The 19,100-nt window shown below is 43.2% G+C and overlaps 1 protein-coding gene and 1 non-coding gene across 10 annotated transcripts in view; both read left to right on the top strand.

Moving 5' to 3' along the window:
- UBAP2 (ubiquitin associated protein 2) overlaps positions 1-19,100 on the top strand; it is a 111,989-nt gene that overhangs the window by 85,781 nt on the left and 7,108 nt on the right. For all 9 annotated transcript variants that reach the window (XM_061163810.1, XM_061163809.1, XM_061163806.1 and 6 more), the window contains 6 exons: positions 5,708-5,988; positions 6,592-6,761; positions 8,744-8,957; positions 12,642-12,681; positions 14,800-14,983; positions 15,864-15,933. In XM_061163810.1, the coding sequence (XP_061019793.1) occupies positions 5,708-5,988; positions 6,592-6,761; positions 8,744-8,957; positions 12,642-12,681; positions 14,800-14,983; positions 15,864-15,933 (959 nt within the window). The remainder of the gene's footprint in view (positions 1-5,707; positions 5,989-6,591; positions 6,762-8,743; positions 8,958-12,641; positions 12,682-14,799; positions 14,984-15,863; positions 15,934-19,100) is intronic.
- LOC133071488 (small nucleolar RNA SNORD121A) lies at positions 14,076-14,159 on the top strand. Its single transcript, XR_009696440.1, has one exon. It is a non-coding gene; the product is annotated as a small nucleolar RNA SNORD121A (small nucleolar RNA).

The raw sequence follows: 19,100 nt of genomic DNA on the forward strand, positions 1-19,100 counted from the left end.
GGGATTGCTGGGTATATGGTGGTTTTATTCCTAGTTTCTTTTAAGGAATCTCCATAAGTCTTCCATAGTGGCTCTATCCATTTACATTCCCACCAACAGGGCAAGAGTGTTTGTTCCCTTTTCTCCATATCTTCGTCAGCATTTATTGTTTGTAGACATTTTGATGATGGCCATTCTGACCGGTGTGAGGTGATATCTCATTGTGGTTTTGATTTGCATTTCTCTAATAATGAGCAATGTTGAGCCTCTTTACATGCGTTTGTTAGCCATCTGTATGTCTTCTTTGGAGAAATGTCTGTTTAAGTCTTTTTACCCCTTTTTGATTGGGTTGTTTGTTTCTCTAGCATTGAGTTATATGAGCTGCTTGTATATTTTAGAAATTAATCCCTTGTCAGTTATTTCATTTGCTATTATTTTCTCCCATTCTGAGAGTTGTCTTTTCACCTTGCTTATAGTTTCCTTTGCTGTGCAAAAGCTTTTAAGTTTAATCAGGTCCCACTTGTTTACTTTTGTTTTTATTTCCGTTACTCTAGAAGATGGGTCATAGAGGATCTTGCTTTGATTTATGTCATCAAGTGTTCTGCCTATGTTTTCCTCTAAGAGTTTTATAGTTTCTGGTCTTACATTTAGGTCTTTAATCCATTTTGAGTTTATCTTTGTGTATGGTGTTAGGAGGTGTTCTAATTTCATTCTTTTACATGTAGCTGTCCAGTTTTCCCAGTGCCATTTATTGAAGAGGCTGTCTTTGCGCCATTGTATATTCTTGCCTCCTTTGTCAAAAATAAGGTACCCATAGGGGCATGGGTTTATTTCTGGGCTTTCTATCTTGTTCCATTGGTCTGTATTTCTGTGTTTGTGCCAGTACCATACTTTCTTGATGACTGTAGCTTGTAGTATAACCTGAAGTAAGGAAGGTTGATTCCTCCAGCTCCATTCTTCTTTCTCAAGACTGCTTTGGCTATTTGGGGTCTTTTGTGTTTCCATATGATTGTGAAATTTTTTGTTCTAGTTCTGTGAAAAATGCTTTTGGTAATTAGGGGTCACATTGAATCTGTAGATTACATTTGGGAGTATAGTCATTTTCATAATATTGATTCTTTCTACCCAGGAACATGGATTATCTATCCATCTGTTTATGTCAAATTTGATTTCTTTCATTAGTGTCTTATGATTTTCTGTGTACAGTCCTTTTGTCTCCTTAGGTAAGTTTATTACTAGATACTTTTTTATTTTTGTTACAATGGTGAATATGACTGACTCTTTACTTTCTCTGATTTTTCACTGTTAGTCTATAGAAACGCAAGTGATTTCTGTGTATTGGCTTTGTGTCCTGCAACTTTGCTAAATTCACTGATGAGCTCTAGTAATTTTCTGATACTGTCTTTAGGGTTTTCTATGTACAGTATCATGTCATCTGCAAACAGTCAGTGTTCTGCCTTTGTTTTCCTCTAAGAGTTTTATAGTTTCTGGTCTTACATTTAGGTCTTTAATCCATTTTACTTATTTTCCGATCTGGATTCCTTTTATTTCTTTTTCTTCTCTGATTGCTCTAGCTAGGACTTCCAGAACTGTCTAATAATAGTGGTGAAAGTGAATAACCTTGTCTTATTCCTGATCTTAGGGGGAATGCTTTCAGTTTTTCTCCATTGAAAATAATCTTTGCTGTAGGCTTATCATATATGGCCTTTACTGTGTTGAGGTAGGTTCCTTCTATGCCCATTTTTTTAAGAGTTTTTATCATAAATGGGGGGCTGGATTTTATCAAAGGCTTTTTCTGCATCTGTAGAGATTAGCATATGGTGTTTATCTTTCAGTATCACATTGATTGATTTGCATATATTGAAGAATCCTTGCATTCCTGGAATAAACCCAACTTGATCATGGTGTAAGAGCTTTTTGATGTGATGTGATGTGATGAAACTATCCTCAGTTCTTTTCATTCCTTTTACTTTATTCTGTGCTTCAGAAGTTATCTCCACCATTTTATCTTCCACCTCACTGATTGATTCTCCTGCTTCAGATATTCTGCTGTTGATTCCTTCTAGAGTATTTTTAATTTCAGTAATTGTGTTGTTTATCTCTGTATGTTTATTCTTTAATTCTTCTAGATCTTTGTTAATTGATTCTTACATTTTTCTCCATTTTGTTTTCAAGGATTTTGATCATCTTTACTGTCATTATTCTGTATTCTTTTTCAGGTAGTTTGCCTATTTCCTCTTCATTTATTTGGACTTCTGTGTTTCTAGTTTGTTCCTTCATTTGTGTGGTATTTCTCTGCCTTTTCATTATTTTTTTTTAACTTACTGTATTTGAGGTCTCATTTTCCCAGGCTTGAATGTTGTATTCTTTCTTCCCTTTGGTTTCTGCCCTCTGAAGGTTGGTCCAATGGTTTGTGTAAGCTTTGTATAGGGTGAGATTTGTGCTGAGTTTTTGTTTGTTTTTCGTCTGATGGGTAAGGCTGAGTGAGGTGGTAACCCTGTCTGCTGATGATTGGGTTTGTATTTTTGTTTTGTTTGTTGTTTAGATGAGGCATCCTGCACAGGGTGCTTCTGGTGGTTGGGTGATGCCAGGTCTTATATTCAAGTGGTTTCCTTTGTGAGAGTTCTCACTATTTGATACTCTCTAGCATTACTTTGCCAACAAAGGTCCGTCTGGTCAAGGCTATGGTTTTTCCAGTGGTCATGTATGGATGTGAGAGTTGGACTGTGAAGAAAGCTGAGCACCGAAAAATTGATGCTTTTGAACTATGGTGTTGGAGAAGACTCTTGAGAGTCCCTTGGACTGCAAGGAGATCCACCCAGTCCATCCTAAAGGAGATCAGTCCTGGGTGTTCATTGGAAGGACTGATGCTGAAGCTGAAACTCCAGTACTTTGGCCGCCTCATGCGAAGACCCTGATGCTGGGAGGGATTGAGGGCAGGAGGAGAAGGGGCCGACAGAGGATGAGATGGCTGGATGGCATCACCGACTCGATGGACATGAGTTTGAGTAAACTCCGGGAGTTGGTGTGGACAGGGAGGCGTGCTGCAATTCATGGGGTCGCAAAGAGTCGGACACGACTGAGCGACTGAACTGAACTGAGGGTTAGTTCTCTGGTTGTCTAGGCTCTTGGAGTCAGTGCTCCCGCTCCAAAGGCTCAGAGCTTGATCTCTCTCCAAAGACCAGACTAGGTCCAATCTACCAAGAGGAATTTCACCCAAAACGAAAGGGCCTTTATTTGAGTTCCAAAAGCCAGTGCACAAGAACACAACGGAGATCTCTGACTCAGCAGAAACTGGGAAGCAGTTACTACCACCACCAAATGCCAAGATAAAGTCCCTCCACCTTTGGGCCACCCTGATAAGTCAGCCAGAGACTACCCCTCTGGTCCTGACCACCCACCGACCCAAACCACAGCCACCCAGCACTCTTAGCCACTACACCCTGCCTGCCAATTCAGAAGCAGGAGACTTTGAGGTAAATGTCAGTGGTTAGTGTTTATGGGTTCTGTCTTGACCAGGCATATTTCTTTTTAGTAGAACTTCAGCAGTTTCTGAATTAAATCATTCAGTTTGGCATTGTATAAATACCTATATTTGTTTGTTAATATTAATAGTAGTAGTAGCCCATACCTTGAACAGATGTGCAAAAGCACGATAGCAGTCAAGCAGATATAAGGAAACAACACTTTGAATAAATACCTAGACAGATTTTTTTTTTGAGCTTTATTAGAATAAGAAGGTGGAATGTGGACAATACTTTAAATCATATTCTCTGTCGTGTTCTGATCCTAACGTGTGTGTTTCTGCCATGATTTTGTCTAGTCTTAATGTCTGTGGTTTGTATTATAAATGTTTTCTAAGTTAGAGGTTTTCTAAGCTGTACACTCATAGACTTTGTGACATTAACCCTCCATTTCCCACCAATACACATGCCACAATAGCAGAGGGTTACTTTAACCATAGGGTTGGCTGTCTGGTTTATGTTTAGGGCATACCAAGAGATGTGGAAACACATTTTTCTGCTGAATGAAATGGTGTACTGTTACAGAAATACCTGAGACTACTCTAGGTTTGAAGTCTTTTCTACCAAAGCATTTGTTAAAGACTCAATGTCCAAGGTTTTTATTGGGAGACTGGTTACAAGGGCACTCTCTACCTAGTATCAACCAAAATTGTAGAATCCCAGAAGGAGAGAGAACATTCAACATAAACCAAATTGTATAAATAATTGAGGTAAAGAGAGTCCCTTTTATCAGTTAGAGCATTGGCATCCTTTGGAACATACCAAAAATTCCATGGTCCCTGACAGAAGCTGATATTTCTAATGTAGTCCTCCTGTGTGTGTTAACTTTTTTCTGCACATTTAACTACTGAGTGGTATGAGTTTTTAGATCTGAGCATGCTATTCCCATATTCTTTGAAAGTCTGTCTTCTTTATACTTTGCTCTAATATCAAGACGAAAATAGGTTCAACTATGATGGAAATAGATGAAAATAGATTCAACTATGATGGAAATAGACTAAGACATGGGATGGCAAACCTTTGACTGGATTTGCCACCTATTTGTGGAAGTACAGTTTTATTGGAACACAGCCATTTATTTATGTTTTATCTGTAACTACCTTCAGTCTGCAAAGGCAGAATTGAATAGTTGGTAAGAGCTGCCCTTCAGGGCCTAAGATATTTACTGTCTGGTTCTTTGCAGAAAAAGGTTCTCTGTATGGTAGAGGTAGCACTGCAAATCTGTGGTGGAAAGATGGTTTATTTCTCTTGGGTATCTAGCTGGAAAATGAAGTTGGATCACTAACTCCTACTCTTCAGCAAAGTGCCAAATGAGTGAAATACCTAAACATAGATGATAAATAACAATAACAGAAAAACATAGGAAGATTTTTTTATACTCTGTGTGAGGTAGACCTACCAGTCTGGTTGTGAGAGGAAATACCATAACCAAATGAAAAAGAAGACAAACTATGGGGGAAAAAATCATATTATAGGCAAAGGGTGAACTTCCTTAATATAAAAAGTATCAAGTCACTCTTTGAACCAGCAACTCTGTTCTAGCAGTTGATCCTGCAGCTGTACGTACACTTGACCAGAATGTCTTACAAGAAATATATTTATTTCAGCATTGCTTTTCATAGCAAGAAATTGGAAAACTTCAAAGTTTATTAATATAATGCTGGTTTTAAAAATCAGAATTTGTATACAATATCTGACTTTGTAATCATAAAAATGAAGTAGTTCTTCACACATTAATGTGGCACAGTCTCTGAAAACTAAATATCTTTAATATTTTTATTCAAGAAACTGGGTACAATGTCTGCTTCTGAGAACAGGATGGAAGGGTGATTTTTATTCATATATATTTTTGTATGTTTTGGATTTTGTATCACATATGCTATTGAAATAATAATTTTCAAAAGTTAATATAAAATATGAATACCCATTCTCCACCCCATATGCTTTAGCATGAATTGAATCTCCTCTATGCATAAGACATTAGCTACAAACTCATTCAGGTGTCCTTTTCCATTTGTTACAGGCCAGTTGTTAAAATATTATAGACACACACACACGTGTTTGGGATTGAGGTAGAAGATGGTTGGGAGAAAGTGGTGGTGACCGCAGCCCTCCACCGTCAGGGATGGCGGACGAGGGAGCTGTGAGCTCATGTGCCTAAATGATTGACTGTTGCCTCCCCCCACCCCCACCCCGCTCCGTAGACTTCAAATCTCAGCCTGAACCATCCCCTGTTCTTAGCCAATTGAGCCAACGGCAGCAGCACCAGACTCAGGCCGTCACTGTTCCTCCTCCTGGGTTGGAGTCCTTTCCTTCCCAGGTGAAGCTCCGAGAGGCAGCACCCAGAGACAGCAGTACCTCCACTGTGAACAAACTCCTGCAGCTTCCCAGCATGACTGTCGAAAACATTGCTGTGTCTGCTCACCAACCACAGCCCAAACACATCAAGCTCCCCAAGTCTCGGCGAATACCTCCAGCTTCTAAGGTGGGTCTTTTATCAGGAAGTCATAGAGCCAGAGGTGGGTGCATTTTAACACTTAGTTCATGGGGTATTTTCAAGTACATAGTCTCTTGATTTATGAGGAATCGGTCGTTTCTGAGTGACTAATGCGTTTGTGCTAAGAGACAGGACTGTCCATTCAAATTACAGATCTCGCTCAGGAAACCTGATGATCTTGTGCATTTAGCTAAGAATCTGATGTTCTTCTGTACTTACTTAGCTCTGTTCTGTAGAGGTAGGAGGAGTGGTTCCTTGACCAGGTGATGCTTTCATTAGAGATCCCTCTTCTTCACTCATCCATCACCACAATCCCGTGTCACACCCTCCCCCTCCCCTCCCCCCCAACTCCCACCCGCCATCCTAAGAAGCATTTGGTGGAACTGATCATTCCGTTAACTTTTTAATTTTTCTTGGCTCTGTTCCTTTCTCTTTAAAAAAAAAATCCTATTTCTTTTTCCTGCCTTTCACTCCTTGTTCTTTAGGCCCTCCCCACAGGGCCCTGGGAACCCAGTGCTTGTTAGCTCTGCAGGCCTTTGTGATTGGGAATCTCTCAGCTCTGTTGCTAACATCATGGTTTTGCTTTTACAGATCCCAGCTTCTGCAGTGGAAATGCCTGGATCAGCAGATGTCACAGGATTAAATGTCCAGTTTGGCGCCTTGGAATTTGGATCAGAACCTTCTCTCTCTGAATTTGGATCAGCTGCAAGCAATGAAAATAGTAGCCAGATTCCCATTAGCTTGTATTCAAAATCTTTAAGGTATGCAGTTTCCCACTTCTCTTTCTAATTTTGATTAAGTCCTTTGCAAAGTAAAACACAGTAGAGCCAAAGAAATCATGTGGTGGAGAAAATAAACCCTATAGTGATGGGTTTGTGTCACCATCACCAGTGGCTAACTCTAGAATGTGTCTTCCACGCCCCTAAAAAGAAGTCCTGTGCCTGTTAGCAGTCATGCCCAGCTTTCCCCCTCACTCTGTCCCTTGAAAACCAGTAACCTGTCTCCTGATTTGCCTATTGTGGGATTGCATATAACTAGGAAAATGCAATAAGTGGTCTTTTGTTTCTGACTTCTTTCATTTAGCATAGTGTTTTCAAGGTTCATCCATTTTATAGTATGTGTGCGTTTTGTTTTCCAAATAGGATTTCATTGTGCAGGTACATCACATTTTGTTTATCTACTCATTAGATATTTGGGTTACATCCACTTTTTGACTGTTACAAATCATATTGATGTGAAAATTCAGTTAAGTTTTGTGTGCTTTCATTTGCTTTGGACCTGTACCTGGGAATTGCTGGATCCTTTGGTAACTCTTGTATTTAACCGTTTGAGAATCTGTCAGAATTTTGCCCTAATGGCTGAAATACATTCCTACCAGTAATCTATGAGGGATGCAGTGTCTATACCTCTTTGCTAACACTTATTTTCTTTCAATGGAATATTTTATAAATAGAGGAATCTCCGATTTTAGATTTTATTTTACTACATTTTTTACCTTGAGTCAAAATTTGATATTTGCTTGAGTTCCCTTTCTAAGGACAGACTCAGGACATTTAGATTCCTAAAAGTTTCTTAAGAATTCTTAATTATGTCACCCTGCCTATTAGTTAAACTTGTTGTTCAGTTGCTATGTCATGTCCGACTCAGCAACCCATGGACTGCAGCATGCAAGGCTTCCCTGTCCTTCAGTGTCTCCCAGAGTTTGCTCACATTCATGTCCATTGAGTCAGTGATGCTATCTAACCATCTCATCCTCTACTGCTTCCTTCTTTTGCCTTCAGTCTTTCCCAGCATCAGGGTGTTTTCCAATGAGTCAGCTTTTTGCATTGGGTGGCCAAAATATTGGAGCTTCAGCATCAGTCCAATGGAATATTCAGAGCTGATTTCCTTTAGGATTGAATGAATGGTTTGATCTCCTTGCAGTCCAAGGGACTCTCAATAGTCTTCTCCAACACCACAGTTCAAAAGCATCAATTCTTTGGTGCTCAGTCTTCTTTATGGTCCAACTCTCACATCCATACATGACTACTGGAAAAACCACAGCTTTGACTATATGGACCTTTGTTGGTAGTGATATCTCTGCTTTTACTATGCTGTCTCTGTTTTTCATAGCTTTTCTTCCAAGAAGCACGCATCTTTTAATTTTGTGGCTGAAGTCACTGTCCACAGTGATTTTAGAACCCAGGAAAAGAAAATCTGCCACTGTTTCCACTTTTCCCCCTTCTATTTGCCATGAAGTGATGTGACCGGATGCTGTATCTTTTTGAACATTCAGAGTTTTTTGAATGTTGAGTTTTGTGCCAGGTTTTTCACTTTCCTTTTTCACTCATCAAGAGACTCTTCAGTTCCTCTTCATGTTTGGCCCTTAGGATGATATTATCTGCATATCTGAGGTTGTTGATATCTCTCCCAGCAATCTTGATTCCAGCTTGAGCTTTGTCCCACTCGTTTTGCATGATGTACTCTTTATATAAGTTAAATTAGCAGGGTGATGGTATGCAGTCTTTTGACATACTCTTTTCCCAGTTCTGAACTCTCAGTTAAATTAGGTTGCTCTAATTTGGGAGGAGGGATTAATTGTTCTTTTAATCTCATTTGCATCTATAGATGATGCAGCAGTATACATTTTATAGTTACGGATATATTTATTTAATTTAAAATATGACAAGAGATGAAATTGTTCTACCTCATGAAAACTGTGAAGTGACACAGATGTATGTCTCATGTCTTTTATTCTCTGTAGTGATTCTTTGAATACCTCCCTACCAATGACCAGTGCAGTACAGAACTCCACCTACACAACCTCCGTCATTACCTCCTCCAGTCTGACCAGCTCCTCGTTGAGCTCCACTAGTCCAGTAACAACGTCTTCCTCCTACGACCAGAGTTCTGTGCATAGCAGGATCGCATACCAAAGCTCTGTGAGTCCGTCGGAGTCAGCTCCAGGAACCGTCACGGCAAGTGGCCTCTCAGGTTTATTCTCCCAGGAAATCCCAGTTGGAACTCAATATGTAGTTTGGGGAATTTCCTTTTAGAAAATTTCATTTTAGAAATGGGCTAACCTTTTAAGAGGAATCCGTATAGTTTGTGGCCATCTCGTTTGAAACCCGTGTTTCACTCACCCATACACAGGGATTGTGTGAATGGACCCAGACACCTGGTATATGGATAGTGTTAGGATACACCCTGAGTTGTGCAGAGTGGTTTCAGTGGGGTAGGTGGGGACTATAGTCTGTAATGTTTCACTTTCATGTAAGGCAGACATTCAAGCATTGCTAGTGAAAGCTACTTTAGAGTGGTGAGAATATGAAAATAATAGAAACAGTTGAATTGGCATAGCAGACATTTGGATACATTTTCTTTTCTTAAGTTTCCTTCTAAGGTTGTGAGGAAATATTACATGTATTGACTTAAGAGGTTTTTCCTCCCTTCCTTGTCCATCTTTCATGTTGGATGTTTTCCTCAAATGTCTGGTGAATCCAGTGTGCCCACTTAACACTAAAACTGTCTATGGGGTAGGTTGTTGGACAAGGGCTTCAGTGAGGGACAGTGTGGTTGGCCATTTCTGTATGGGTGGGAGCTCCTTCATCAGCCCTGTGGGCCTTTCCTGTTGGGTTTATTTGGATTCTTCAGGGACTCTTCTTCCAGTCTTCCCTGTAGGACCTATACCTGTCAGTGTCTTAAAAGCCTAGTGTGAACAGCAAGCTGCTGTTAGAATATTCATTGATGAAGTTCAGAGCCTGTGGGAGAAGGTGGAAGGGGGCATTCACCCTGCTGTGCAGAGTTATAAAAAATTCTCACATTTGGCCCTGCCTCGACACCCAGTTCCAAAGTTATGTGACATATATTAGTTCTGAGCTGCTTGGTATGGTTCTTGGGTATAAGTTGAGTGGTTTTCCGTTTTCTCAACTACTTGCTTAGGATTTGGCTTTACCGGGTCAGCTAAGTCAGTTACTATCTGGCATCTGCTTTCTACTGTAGAAAATCTTGTTGCTCTCATTTTCCACCTGTATTTATCTTTCTGGGTTGATACCTTTTAAAAAAGCCATGTAGTTTCGATATATATTCTGTAAGAAGTTTATTTTTGTGATTTCCAACATGGTAACCACTAGCCACATGTGGTAGTTTAAATTAAATATTACAATTAAAAGTTCAGCTTTTCTGACAAACCATGATTTAAATGTTGTCTGTCTAGATATGGTTGGTCAGTCACTATAGTACACGAGCGAGTACAGACAGACAGTATTTCCACTATTGCAGAATATTCTGTTCCCTTGGAAAGTGCTGGTCTTTAGTGTGTAAGACATAAATCGGACCATTTCTTTAAATCTCTTCATCTGCCTGACATCTCAGTTCTAGCTCTAACTTGACCTCTTGTTCTTCTTATCCCATATCACTGTTCAACTCATTTCTTGCTCAGCTAATTGAACCAGATTTCTGATCTCTCTTGATCATTTGATGTTATTTTTGTTCCCAGCATGCTTCTGCCTAGAATTTCCTTTATCCCAAATAATATGGCTGCTTTATTATGTCAGTTTGTCCATTGCTTGTGAAATTTTTGTTTCTGTTTTTAATAGTTTTAAAATTGAAGTTATTTAATTAACTTAGTTAATTTAAATTAATTGTAGTTAATTTACAATGTTGTGTTAGTTTCACATGTACAGCAAAGTGATTCAGTTATATGTATATATTCTTTTTCAGATTCCTTTCCATTGTAGGTTATAAGATGCGGAACATAGTTCACTGTGATATACAGTAGGACCTCATTGTTTCAATGTTTGTATTTTTTTTTAAGGTTTATTTATTTATATTTAATTTGAGTATAATTGCTTTATAATTTTGTGTTGGTTTCTGCCATACATCAACATGAATCAGCCTGGGGCTTCCCTGGTGGCTCAGATGGAAAGAATCTGCCTGCAATGCAGGAGACCCACATTTAGTCTCTGGGTGGGGAAGATCCTCTGGCGAAGGGAATGGCAACCCACTCCAGTATTCTTGCTTGGAGAACTTGATGGACAGGAGTCTGGAGGGCTACAGTCCATGGGGCTGCAAAGAGTTGGACACGACTGAACGACTAACATTTTCACTTTTGCAGACACATATATCCCCTCCCTCTTGAACCTCCCACCCCATCCCACCCCTCTAAGTTGTCACGGAGCAGCAGTTTGAGCTTCCTGCATCATACAGCAGATTCCCAATGGCTATCTATTTTTACATATGGTCCAGTGTTTGTATTTTAAGAATGATTTTCTAGGTGTAATGAAGTGTTCCTAAGGTGTGATGGCAGCTGTTTCATTGCTCTTTTCCTCTCTTTTTGTCTAGTGAGGTTTTTTTTTTTTGGCTCTCTGGGTCTTCCTTGCTTCAGGGACTTTCTCTAGTTGTGGTGGACCATTTTCTCATCATGGCGCTTTGTCTTGTTGCAGGGCATAGGCTTTAAGACATGGGGACTTCAGGAGTTGTGGCTCTCGGGCTCTAGAGCACAGGCTTAATAGTTGTGGTGTGTGGGGTTGGTTGCTCCAAGGCCTGTGGGATCTTCCTGGATCAGGGATTGAACTCGTGTTTCCTGCATTGACAGGTGGATTCTTTACCACTGAGCCACTAGAGAAGCCCTGGCATAGTTTTGAGAAGACTTTGTATGTCGGTTTTGTGCTGTCTTGGAGGCATTTGCTTAATGTCATGTGTGTATATTTACCGAACAGTGAACCATCCTTGGGAGGGAGGCAGAGGAGCAGAACTCTGATTGCTCTCCGTGTGCCCTTTGTACTGATTTTCTCTTCTCTGAGTTGTCTAGCTCTTGTTCTGCTTTGTTTTTCCCTAGCAGTTCTGTTTTATTGTCTACATTTCTTATAAATAATCTCAAATTGTTTTAAGAATAAACTGTGTTGTATATAGGATTTTATGGAAAGAAAGTGCACTGAATTTCTGTTCTGAGATCATCTCCTCCGCTTCTGTGTCCCATCCAGAGCCTGTCTGAGCCCTGTAGGCTCAGTAGATGGGGCACACAGGCTTAGTTGCTCTACTGCGTGTGGGATCTTCCTGGATCAATTCAAACCTGTATCTCCTGCCTTGGCAGGAGTGGCTCTTTACCACTGAGCCACCAGCGAAGCCCTCAGTCTCTCTGCCAGGTCTCCACACTCCATCTGTGGAAGTAAAGTTTTCTTTGTGAGGATGCCTCCTTCTGTTTGAAGGTTCTAGGGAAGTGCTTGATGGTTAACTCAGACCAATTGAATGATATAAAATATGATAATTCCTTGCATGAAAGTTATCTTCATTATAATTTGGAAACACTTTTTAGTATGTGGGGTACTCATGAGACAGAAAGGCTTGTGGTGATTTCAGTATAGTGAGAGTTCCCAAGTCCTGCCTACAGCTTAATAATTTCTAGGACTGTTTCATTGCTTCCTGTGCTCTTGGTCTTATTTTTTATTCTTATTACTTCCTTAAATAACCAGTTTGGTGTAAATAAGGTCAGCTTGCTGGGATTTATTAAGAATTTGTGGTATTGCCTCTCCTTTTCTTAAGAAACAAAACAGGTCATAGTTCTTTGCTTAACTCATAATCTTCATATGTTTGTGGCTAAATCCCAACCTAGGTTGTCATTTGATGGAGGGTTTACTTACTTTATTTTCTCTTTCTTATAGAATGGACATGGTGGTAGTCGAAGTCAGCAGACAGTAGACAGTAAGTATATGAGCTAACTATTCTTGTTGTGGCTGGTGGAAACCACAGACAGAAAAAGGGCATAGCTGATGTGGTGGGGAAAACAATTGGCCAATGGCTAATTCTGCAAAAGTAGTCCTTTTCCATCTTTTCTGATAGCTATCTCTGACTCATCATTGGCAACATTTCTTTCAGTTTAGAGTTAAGCTAGATGTGCTTGCTTCGGCAGCACATATACTAGAGTTAAGCTAGAGAGGCCCTGTGACCAGACGGTAGGTGATGGTATTACTAGATGGTATTATATCTACAGCAAGAAGGGGGTCTTGCATCATTGTGCTGTCTTAAGACTGCATCCCAAGTGTGGAGTGTAGGTTGGATTTAAAATATGCTTTTCTCAGAGGCCCAGATTCCAGGAAGTTTAAGAGGGCTTTCACTTCAGTAATGTGAAAGATGTTTAAAGCAGAAATTGGCATGCTGGTTCTCGAGAGAGAGATGTTGCTCACTATAAATCCTTGGGAGAAATGGAGGGAGAGCCCACCAAATCAGTACAGCTCAGTGATCACTGGAGTTAGTGTAGGTGAATTCCCATTAGTTGTTCCCTTTGTTCTTGGCTAGTTTATCAATGATTATGGTCATAATCTAAAATGAAACTGATTTTCATTGATCATTCAGTGAAGCAAATGGATATCTGTTGGGTATGGGAGCCAGAAAAACCCTCTTTTTATTTAGAAATTTTGGGGAGTGTGGCTGTGGGATTTTGCCAGACCAGGAATGGGCCTCAGTTGGAATTGAAATGACACGTTGATTTACCCAGAGTTGGATTTGGTGTTGAGGGACCGCCAGAGCAGCAGGTAACGTTGGTACTTCTGAGAACACTAGATGTCACAGGAAGTGTGAATTCCTCAATCTGTGGTGGAAAGTTTCTTTGGCTCAGGTGTGGGGTCGAGAACACACAGAGGTTTACTAAGAGATTTTATTTGGAGATTTCAAGTGAGATAATGAGATGTGAGATGTCCATAAAACAGTGTGCATTTTAGGTAGGTTTTTATCTCCCATGCACTCTTCTCCAACCATCTCTCTCTCTCTCTCTCTCTCTCTCACACACACACATACACACACACTCAGCACACACTTTCTATGAACCTGTCACTGATGTGATCCAACACCCGGGGAGGTGAGTTTTGGGCCAGGGACATGTGTGGTGTCTTTATCTGATTTCTGGAAGAACGGGCGCCGTTTGGGAAGGCCTGTCAGTGAAGAGCCTCAGGGGCGTGAGGACCACTCTCAGACCTGACCATGCTTGTGTGGCCCTGTCACTGCCTGTGCAGGCTGTTGAGCTGTCCTCCCTTCTGGAGACTAGCTCATGTCCCCTGGACTCTCAGGGCCTTCCGAAGCAAGGTGCTGCCCCCTCCTAACTGCAGAAGGCAATGATGCTTCACTTCCAAGCACATATCTGAGTTGTATGTGTGGATGGCACTAAAACTGAGTCTTTTCTGCAACTGGGATTGATTGCATTCTTATTCTGAAAGCCTAATGTATGCGTTTATGTGCTCTGAGGTCTGTTCTGTTGAAGTGTGAAGAAGATGCTCACCTTTGAAAGTAGCTGTGGAGGGCAGGGGTGTCTTCCTCAGGTTTTAGGTGTGTGTTGTTCTCCATTGTATGTACCCTGGAGAGGGCTCTTAGCCCCTTCCTCCCCTCTACTGGCGATGAGCTTTCCTGAGGTCAGCCTGCTGTGATACCCGTTTGATAGAAGTAGACCTAACCCTTGGGTAGTTCCCCTACTACGTGGTCACTGTCCTTTGTTGTGTTCATGTTGTGACCGTATTTGTCAGTCTCTGAGCCTCTTTCCGTGTCTGGGTGCAGCTCAGGGTCGGGTTCCTTTAGTCAGGAGGATTTGACCCCCACATCAGGGCTGCGTGTGGTGGTAAAACTGGAGCTCCCTCCTCGCCTGGGGACTGTGTTCCGACCGCGCTTCCCACCGTCAGGGCAGACAGGGCGGGGCCCGCCTGCAGCCTGCTCATGCATCGTCCCCTGGGGTGTCACTGTCTGTGTCTCAGCCCAGCCAGCCTGTCACAAAACACTGAGCATTTCTCTGATACCACGGTTGGTTCTGGAGCTAAACTGATCTGTTTCTTACAGCTACTTCATCCGTTCCAGCTCCAAAGACAACAGACCCTCCTTCTGCCCTCCCGTCTGTGGCCTCCTTGCCCAGCACCACCTCCTGCGCTCCGCTTCTGCCCCCTGCATCCCAGCACACTGCCACTCTGCCCTCCCTGTCCCAGCCCGGGGACCTGTCCAGCAGTCCCCTCTCTCAGCTCAGCAGGTATGGGGACAACAGGGACCCAGAGTCCGAGGCACCAAGGCCAAGTCCTGAAGCTTCCACATGGCTGTGTCCATGGGCAGAGCCCACACTTGCCCTTGCCTGTCGTCCTGGCCTTCCGCAGCAATGCCGTGTGGCAGGGGTGGGGTCTCGGGCGCTGGGTGTGAAAGTCTTGCCACCTGTAACGCTCTGCTGGCACACAGCCCTGGGTCATTGGGAGTGGGGTGGGGCCAGAGGGTTGCTTCTGCTCCTCTTTAGCCCTCAGGAGGGGGCCCCGTGCCTCTCCCCTGCCCCACATTCTGGGCCCCATCACTGTGATGTGGGGTGAGAGTGCTGGGGGGCTTCTGAGCAGGTCTCTTGTGTGGCAGTTGCTGTGGGTTCCGAGATGAGTGATCAGCACAGGCGTGGGAGGACTGGACTGGCGGGTCCACACCGACCTTCTGAGCAGGGTTCTCTTGCCTCATGTAGCCTGGAGCAGAAGCCAGGCTTCTTGAATTCTGCATTTGATGGGCATTCAAGCTCTGGTGCGTGGGGCTGACTTAGGAACTTTCTTTCCACACACACAGATTTAAGGGGATCTCCAAGGCTGACTGTTCTTAGTACAATCCTGTTTTTACCATTTACAGTCTCAGAGCAGATGGTTAGAGCTGCCTGAAGCAGGCTCTGTAGGTTCCCAGGGAAGGATGTCCTGGATCCTCATGGCGAGCGAGCAAGCCTTTAGGTCATTTCTAACCACAGAACAGCTGTCCCAGGTGATGTGGAATGAAGGGTGTCCAGCCAGGCCTTCCCACGGTGGGACAAGGCGAGCTCATGGATAGCCTGCCTGCCAAGTGGCCCCTGGTGTGGGGGCCGTGGTGGACACGTGGGCTGTCTTGTCTTCCAGCTCCCTCTCCAGTCACCAGAGCAGCCTCGCCTCCACGCACACGCCGCTCTCAGCCAGCACATCCCACACAGTAAGTGTTCCCTGCTCCCCCACCCAGCCCCTCCTTAGCTGGCGTGGGGCCTAGGCGTGGGCAGGGTGGGGGTGGCTCTAGTTTGTGAATCTGAATAATCACTTGGCTGTGATGTCTCATCTAGGTTCATGGTTTGAATGGATGATTTCCTAGGCCCCACGGAGGACATGTGATTCATGCCTCTGTAGTGAAATCGGTTCTCCAGACCTAATATGATGGGCAGGGCTGTCAGGTGGTGAATTTGTTCCCCAGAATTCACTGTTCATTCTAGGAGACCTTTCTGCCTGGCAGGGTTTGTTTTATTTTCTGGGGCTTCTTATGTTAGGGTCTTTGCAAGCGTTTTAGAGGAAAGTCGACTTGTCGCTAACTTCTGCTTGGCATCTGTTGCGTGTGTTCTCAGTCATGTCCAACTCTGCGACCCTGCGGACTGGGCTCTGCGAAAAGTCCAGTTTTATCGAGAGCAGTGCTTCTGGAGAGGACTCTGGGACTTTGTGAAGTCCATTGTAGGCAGAGTTTGTGAAGGGAAAGGAAGAGTCTGTGTGTCTCTGAGACGGACAGATGGTCCAGCCAGTGTTGCCGCATCCAGTGAGTGTGGTCGTGGGGCCTTCACTCCCGCCAGCTCAGGGGTGGGGGCTTTGGGAAGGTCCTGTTGCAGAAGCATGTGTGGAGTGTGGAGAGGCAAGAATGGAAGTGCAGATGGGGTGCCAGCTGGGGAGGTCCTGATGTGTTCAAGGGTGACCCTGGATTGTGATTACTGAAGTCTTGGCATCTAAGCGGTACAGCTGGGAGCACAGTGTCAAGGCTCCTTGACTGGGATGAGGCAGCATAGGAGAGGAGACAGTTCCAAAAGCTGGGAGAGACTGGAACATGGAAGGAAAGGTGCCAGGAAAGAACCAAGTGCCCCCCTCCCAGGAGACAGCAGGCTTCCACAAGGTGGGAGTAGGTGGTCTTCAAGCAGGGAGGGAAGTTTTGGGCCCAGGTGAATGGGGAAGTTGGGAAATTGGCAAAGTAGTTTCTTCTGAAGAAGAAGTCAAATCTTTTGCTGTAGAATGAAGTGGTGGAAAAGGTTCAGTCCTGTCTTTCATCAGTATCTGGCCAACATTGTGGCATTCCTATTCTATCTTAAGTGAAATTGGTTTATACATAATTCTTTGCTTGAAACGCACAGATCACTGTCTTCCTAGCAGAGATTGGTGTGACTGTTTCTGTCCTTGGAGCAAGCTGCCCACCCACCACCTGTGCCTTGCGCGCTGAGGTGTCCCTCTGTGAGCCCTGGAGCGCTGGCCCCCATTGTGGGTGCTATCGCCCTCACGCTTGGCTGCACTCTGCGTCTTAGCAGGAGACTGTCGTGCAGTCCCAGCGGCCGCAGCCAGAATTGCCTTGTGCAATTGCTAAGGTGGGCTCTGTCACAAGACTCGAAAACGAAAGACGTAAAAAGACACACTGAGAGTTTTTGTCTCTTTTCTACTTTGTTTGCCCCTTTTCCTATTATTTTCTTGATCTCCTAGAGTTTGTTTTCTTAAACTATCAAATGCATACACAGTCATTTTCCTTTCTGCTCTTCTGCTTGTCCTGTGATGTAAATAGGAACATTCTGCACAGTTTCCTGTATCTTTATATCTTTCCCTGTCACTCAACAGTGTATCTTTAGGAGGTTTGTGTTGGATCAGAGTTCTTTGTTCTTTTTTCACAGCTCTGCTGCATTGCATTATTTAGTAGTCCTCCTCTGATGGAACTTGAGGGCCGTTTTCAGTTTTGATATTCCAGTAATACTGTGGGTTTGGTTCTAGACCACTGCTATAAAGTGAGTAATGTGGGGGAGTCGGTCACAGAAATCTTTTTATTTTTTAGTGCATGGAAGTTTTGTTCACACTCTTATCTATTACGTGTGCAATAACATTATGTCTAAAAAATATAACATATCTATCTTTTTTTCTTTTTTGCCTCGCTGTGTGGCATGCAGGGTCTTAATTTCCCAACCAGGGATCCAACCCAGGGCCCCTGCAGTGGAAGCATGGGGTTTTCACCAGCAGACTGTTAGGGAAGTCCCCCAACATATGTATCTTACTTAGTTAATAAATACATTAGCTAAAAATGCTGGCCGTCACCTGAGCCTTCGAGCAGGGTGTAATCTTTTTGCATTTGTAACATCAGAGGTCACCGATGATCATAACAAATGTTATGAAAAGTTTTGAAATATTGTGAGAATTACCAAAATGTGACACAGAGACGAAAAGAAGCCAGTGCTGTTGGAAAATTGGCACCAGGAGACTTGCTTGACCCCCAGTTGCCTTGGACCCTCACTTTGTAGGAAACGCAGCATCTGCGAAGCACACGCACGTGAGACGTACCCGTGCAGACAGTGGTGCACAGCCTTCCGCACGTGCTGTGTCTGCAGGATAGACTCCGCTCACACACGTGTCCTCTCACACACGTGGCTCTGCGCAGTGATTTCAGCCGCCTTACCTCTGATTGGCAAACAGTGGCGTGTCCTCTTTCCCCACTGCCTCCTGAAATGATGTTACCAAATATTTGTATTTTTCTAATGTGTGAATAGAAAAATGACCTGTCAGTATAGTGTTTAACTAAAAGAGCTTGAACATCTATTTTATACATTGGTGAACCATTAAATTCCCTTTTGGCTGAGATGTTTACATTTTTCTGTCCAGCCTGTGGTATTTATTTCTGTATTTGGAAGACTACTAAGTAGCCCTTTGTGATGGGAAGTGCAAATATTTTCCCTAGGTCTGTTGTTTTAGAAATAGTTTTGATTTTTAAATAGTCAGGTACATCATAATCTGTCAGAGCCAGGTCTCTCCCACTTTGTAAAGGATCTCGTCTTCTCTCCTGCCCCTCGTGGTCTGTGGTAGGTGTGGTCAGCTGTGCTCTCCTGGGCCCGTCTGGAGAGCTGAGTGACGGCCCCGTCACATGGACTGAGCGGGCCAGCAGCTTTTCTTCTCCACAGATCCGAGAGGTGGAAGGGCAGATTCAGGGACCCTTTCAGGGCCCACTCGAGGCAGGAGAGGCTCTCTGGATGACTCCTGAGTGCCTGTGGATCCCCCCCACTCCCCACACTGCAGTTTTTTGTTTTTTTGTTTTTTTAACCCTGTGGTTGAAAGTTTGGGTGGCCGGCGACATCGCAGTGCGTGGTCAGAGCTGTCTCTGAC

The sequence above is a fragment of the Dama dama genome, chromosome 16 (assembly GCF_033118175.1).
Source record: "Dama dama isolate Ldn47 chromosome 16, ASM3311817v1, whole genome shotgun sequence".
In the NCBI taxonomy this organism is placed as follows: domain Eukaryota; kingdom Metazoa; phylum Chordata; class Mammalia; order Artiodactyla; family Cervidae; genus Dama; species Dama dama.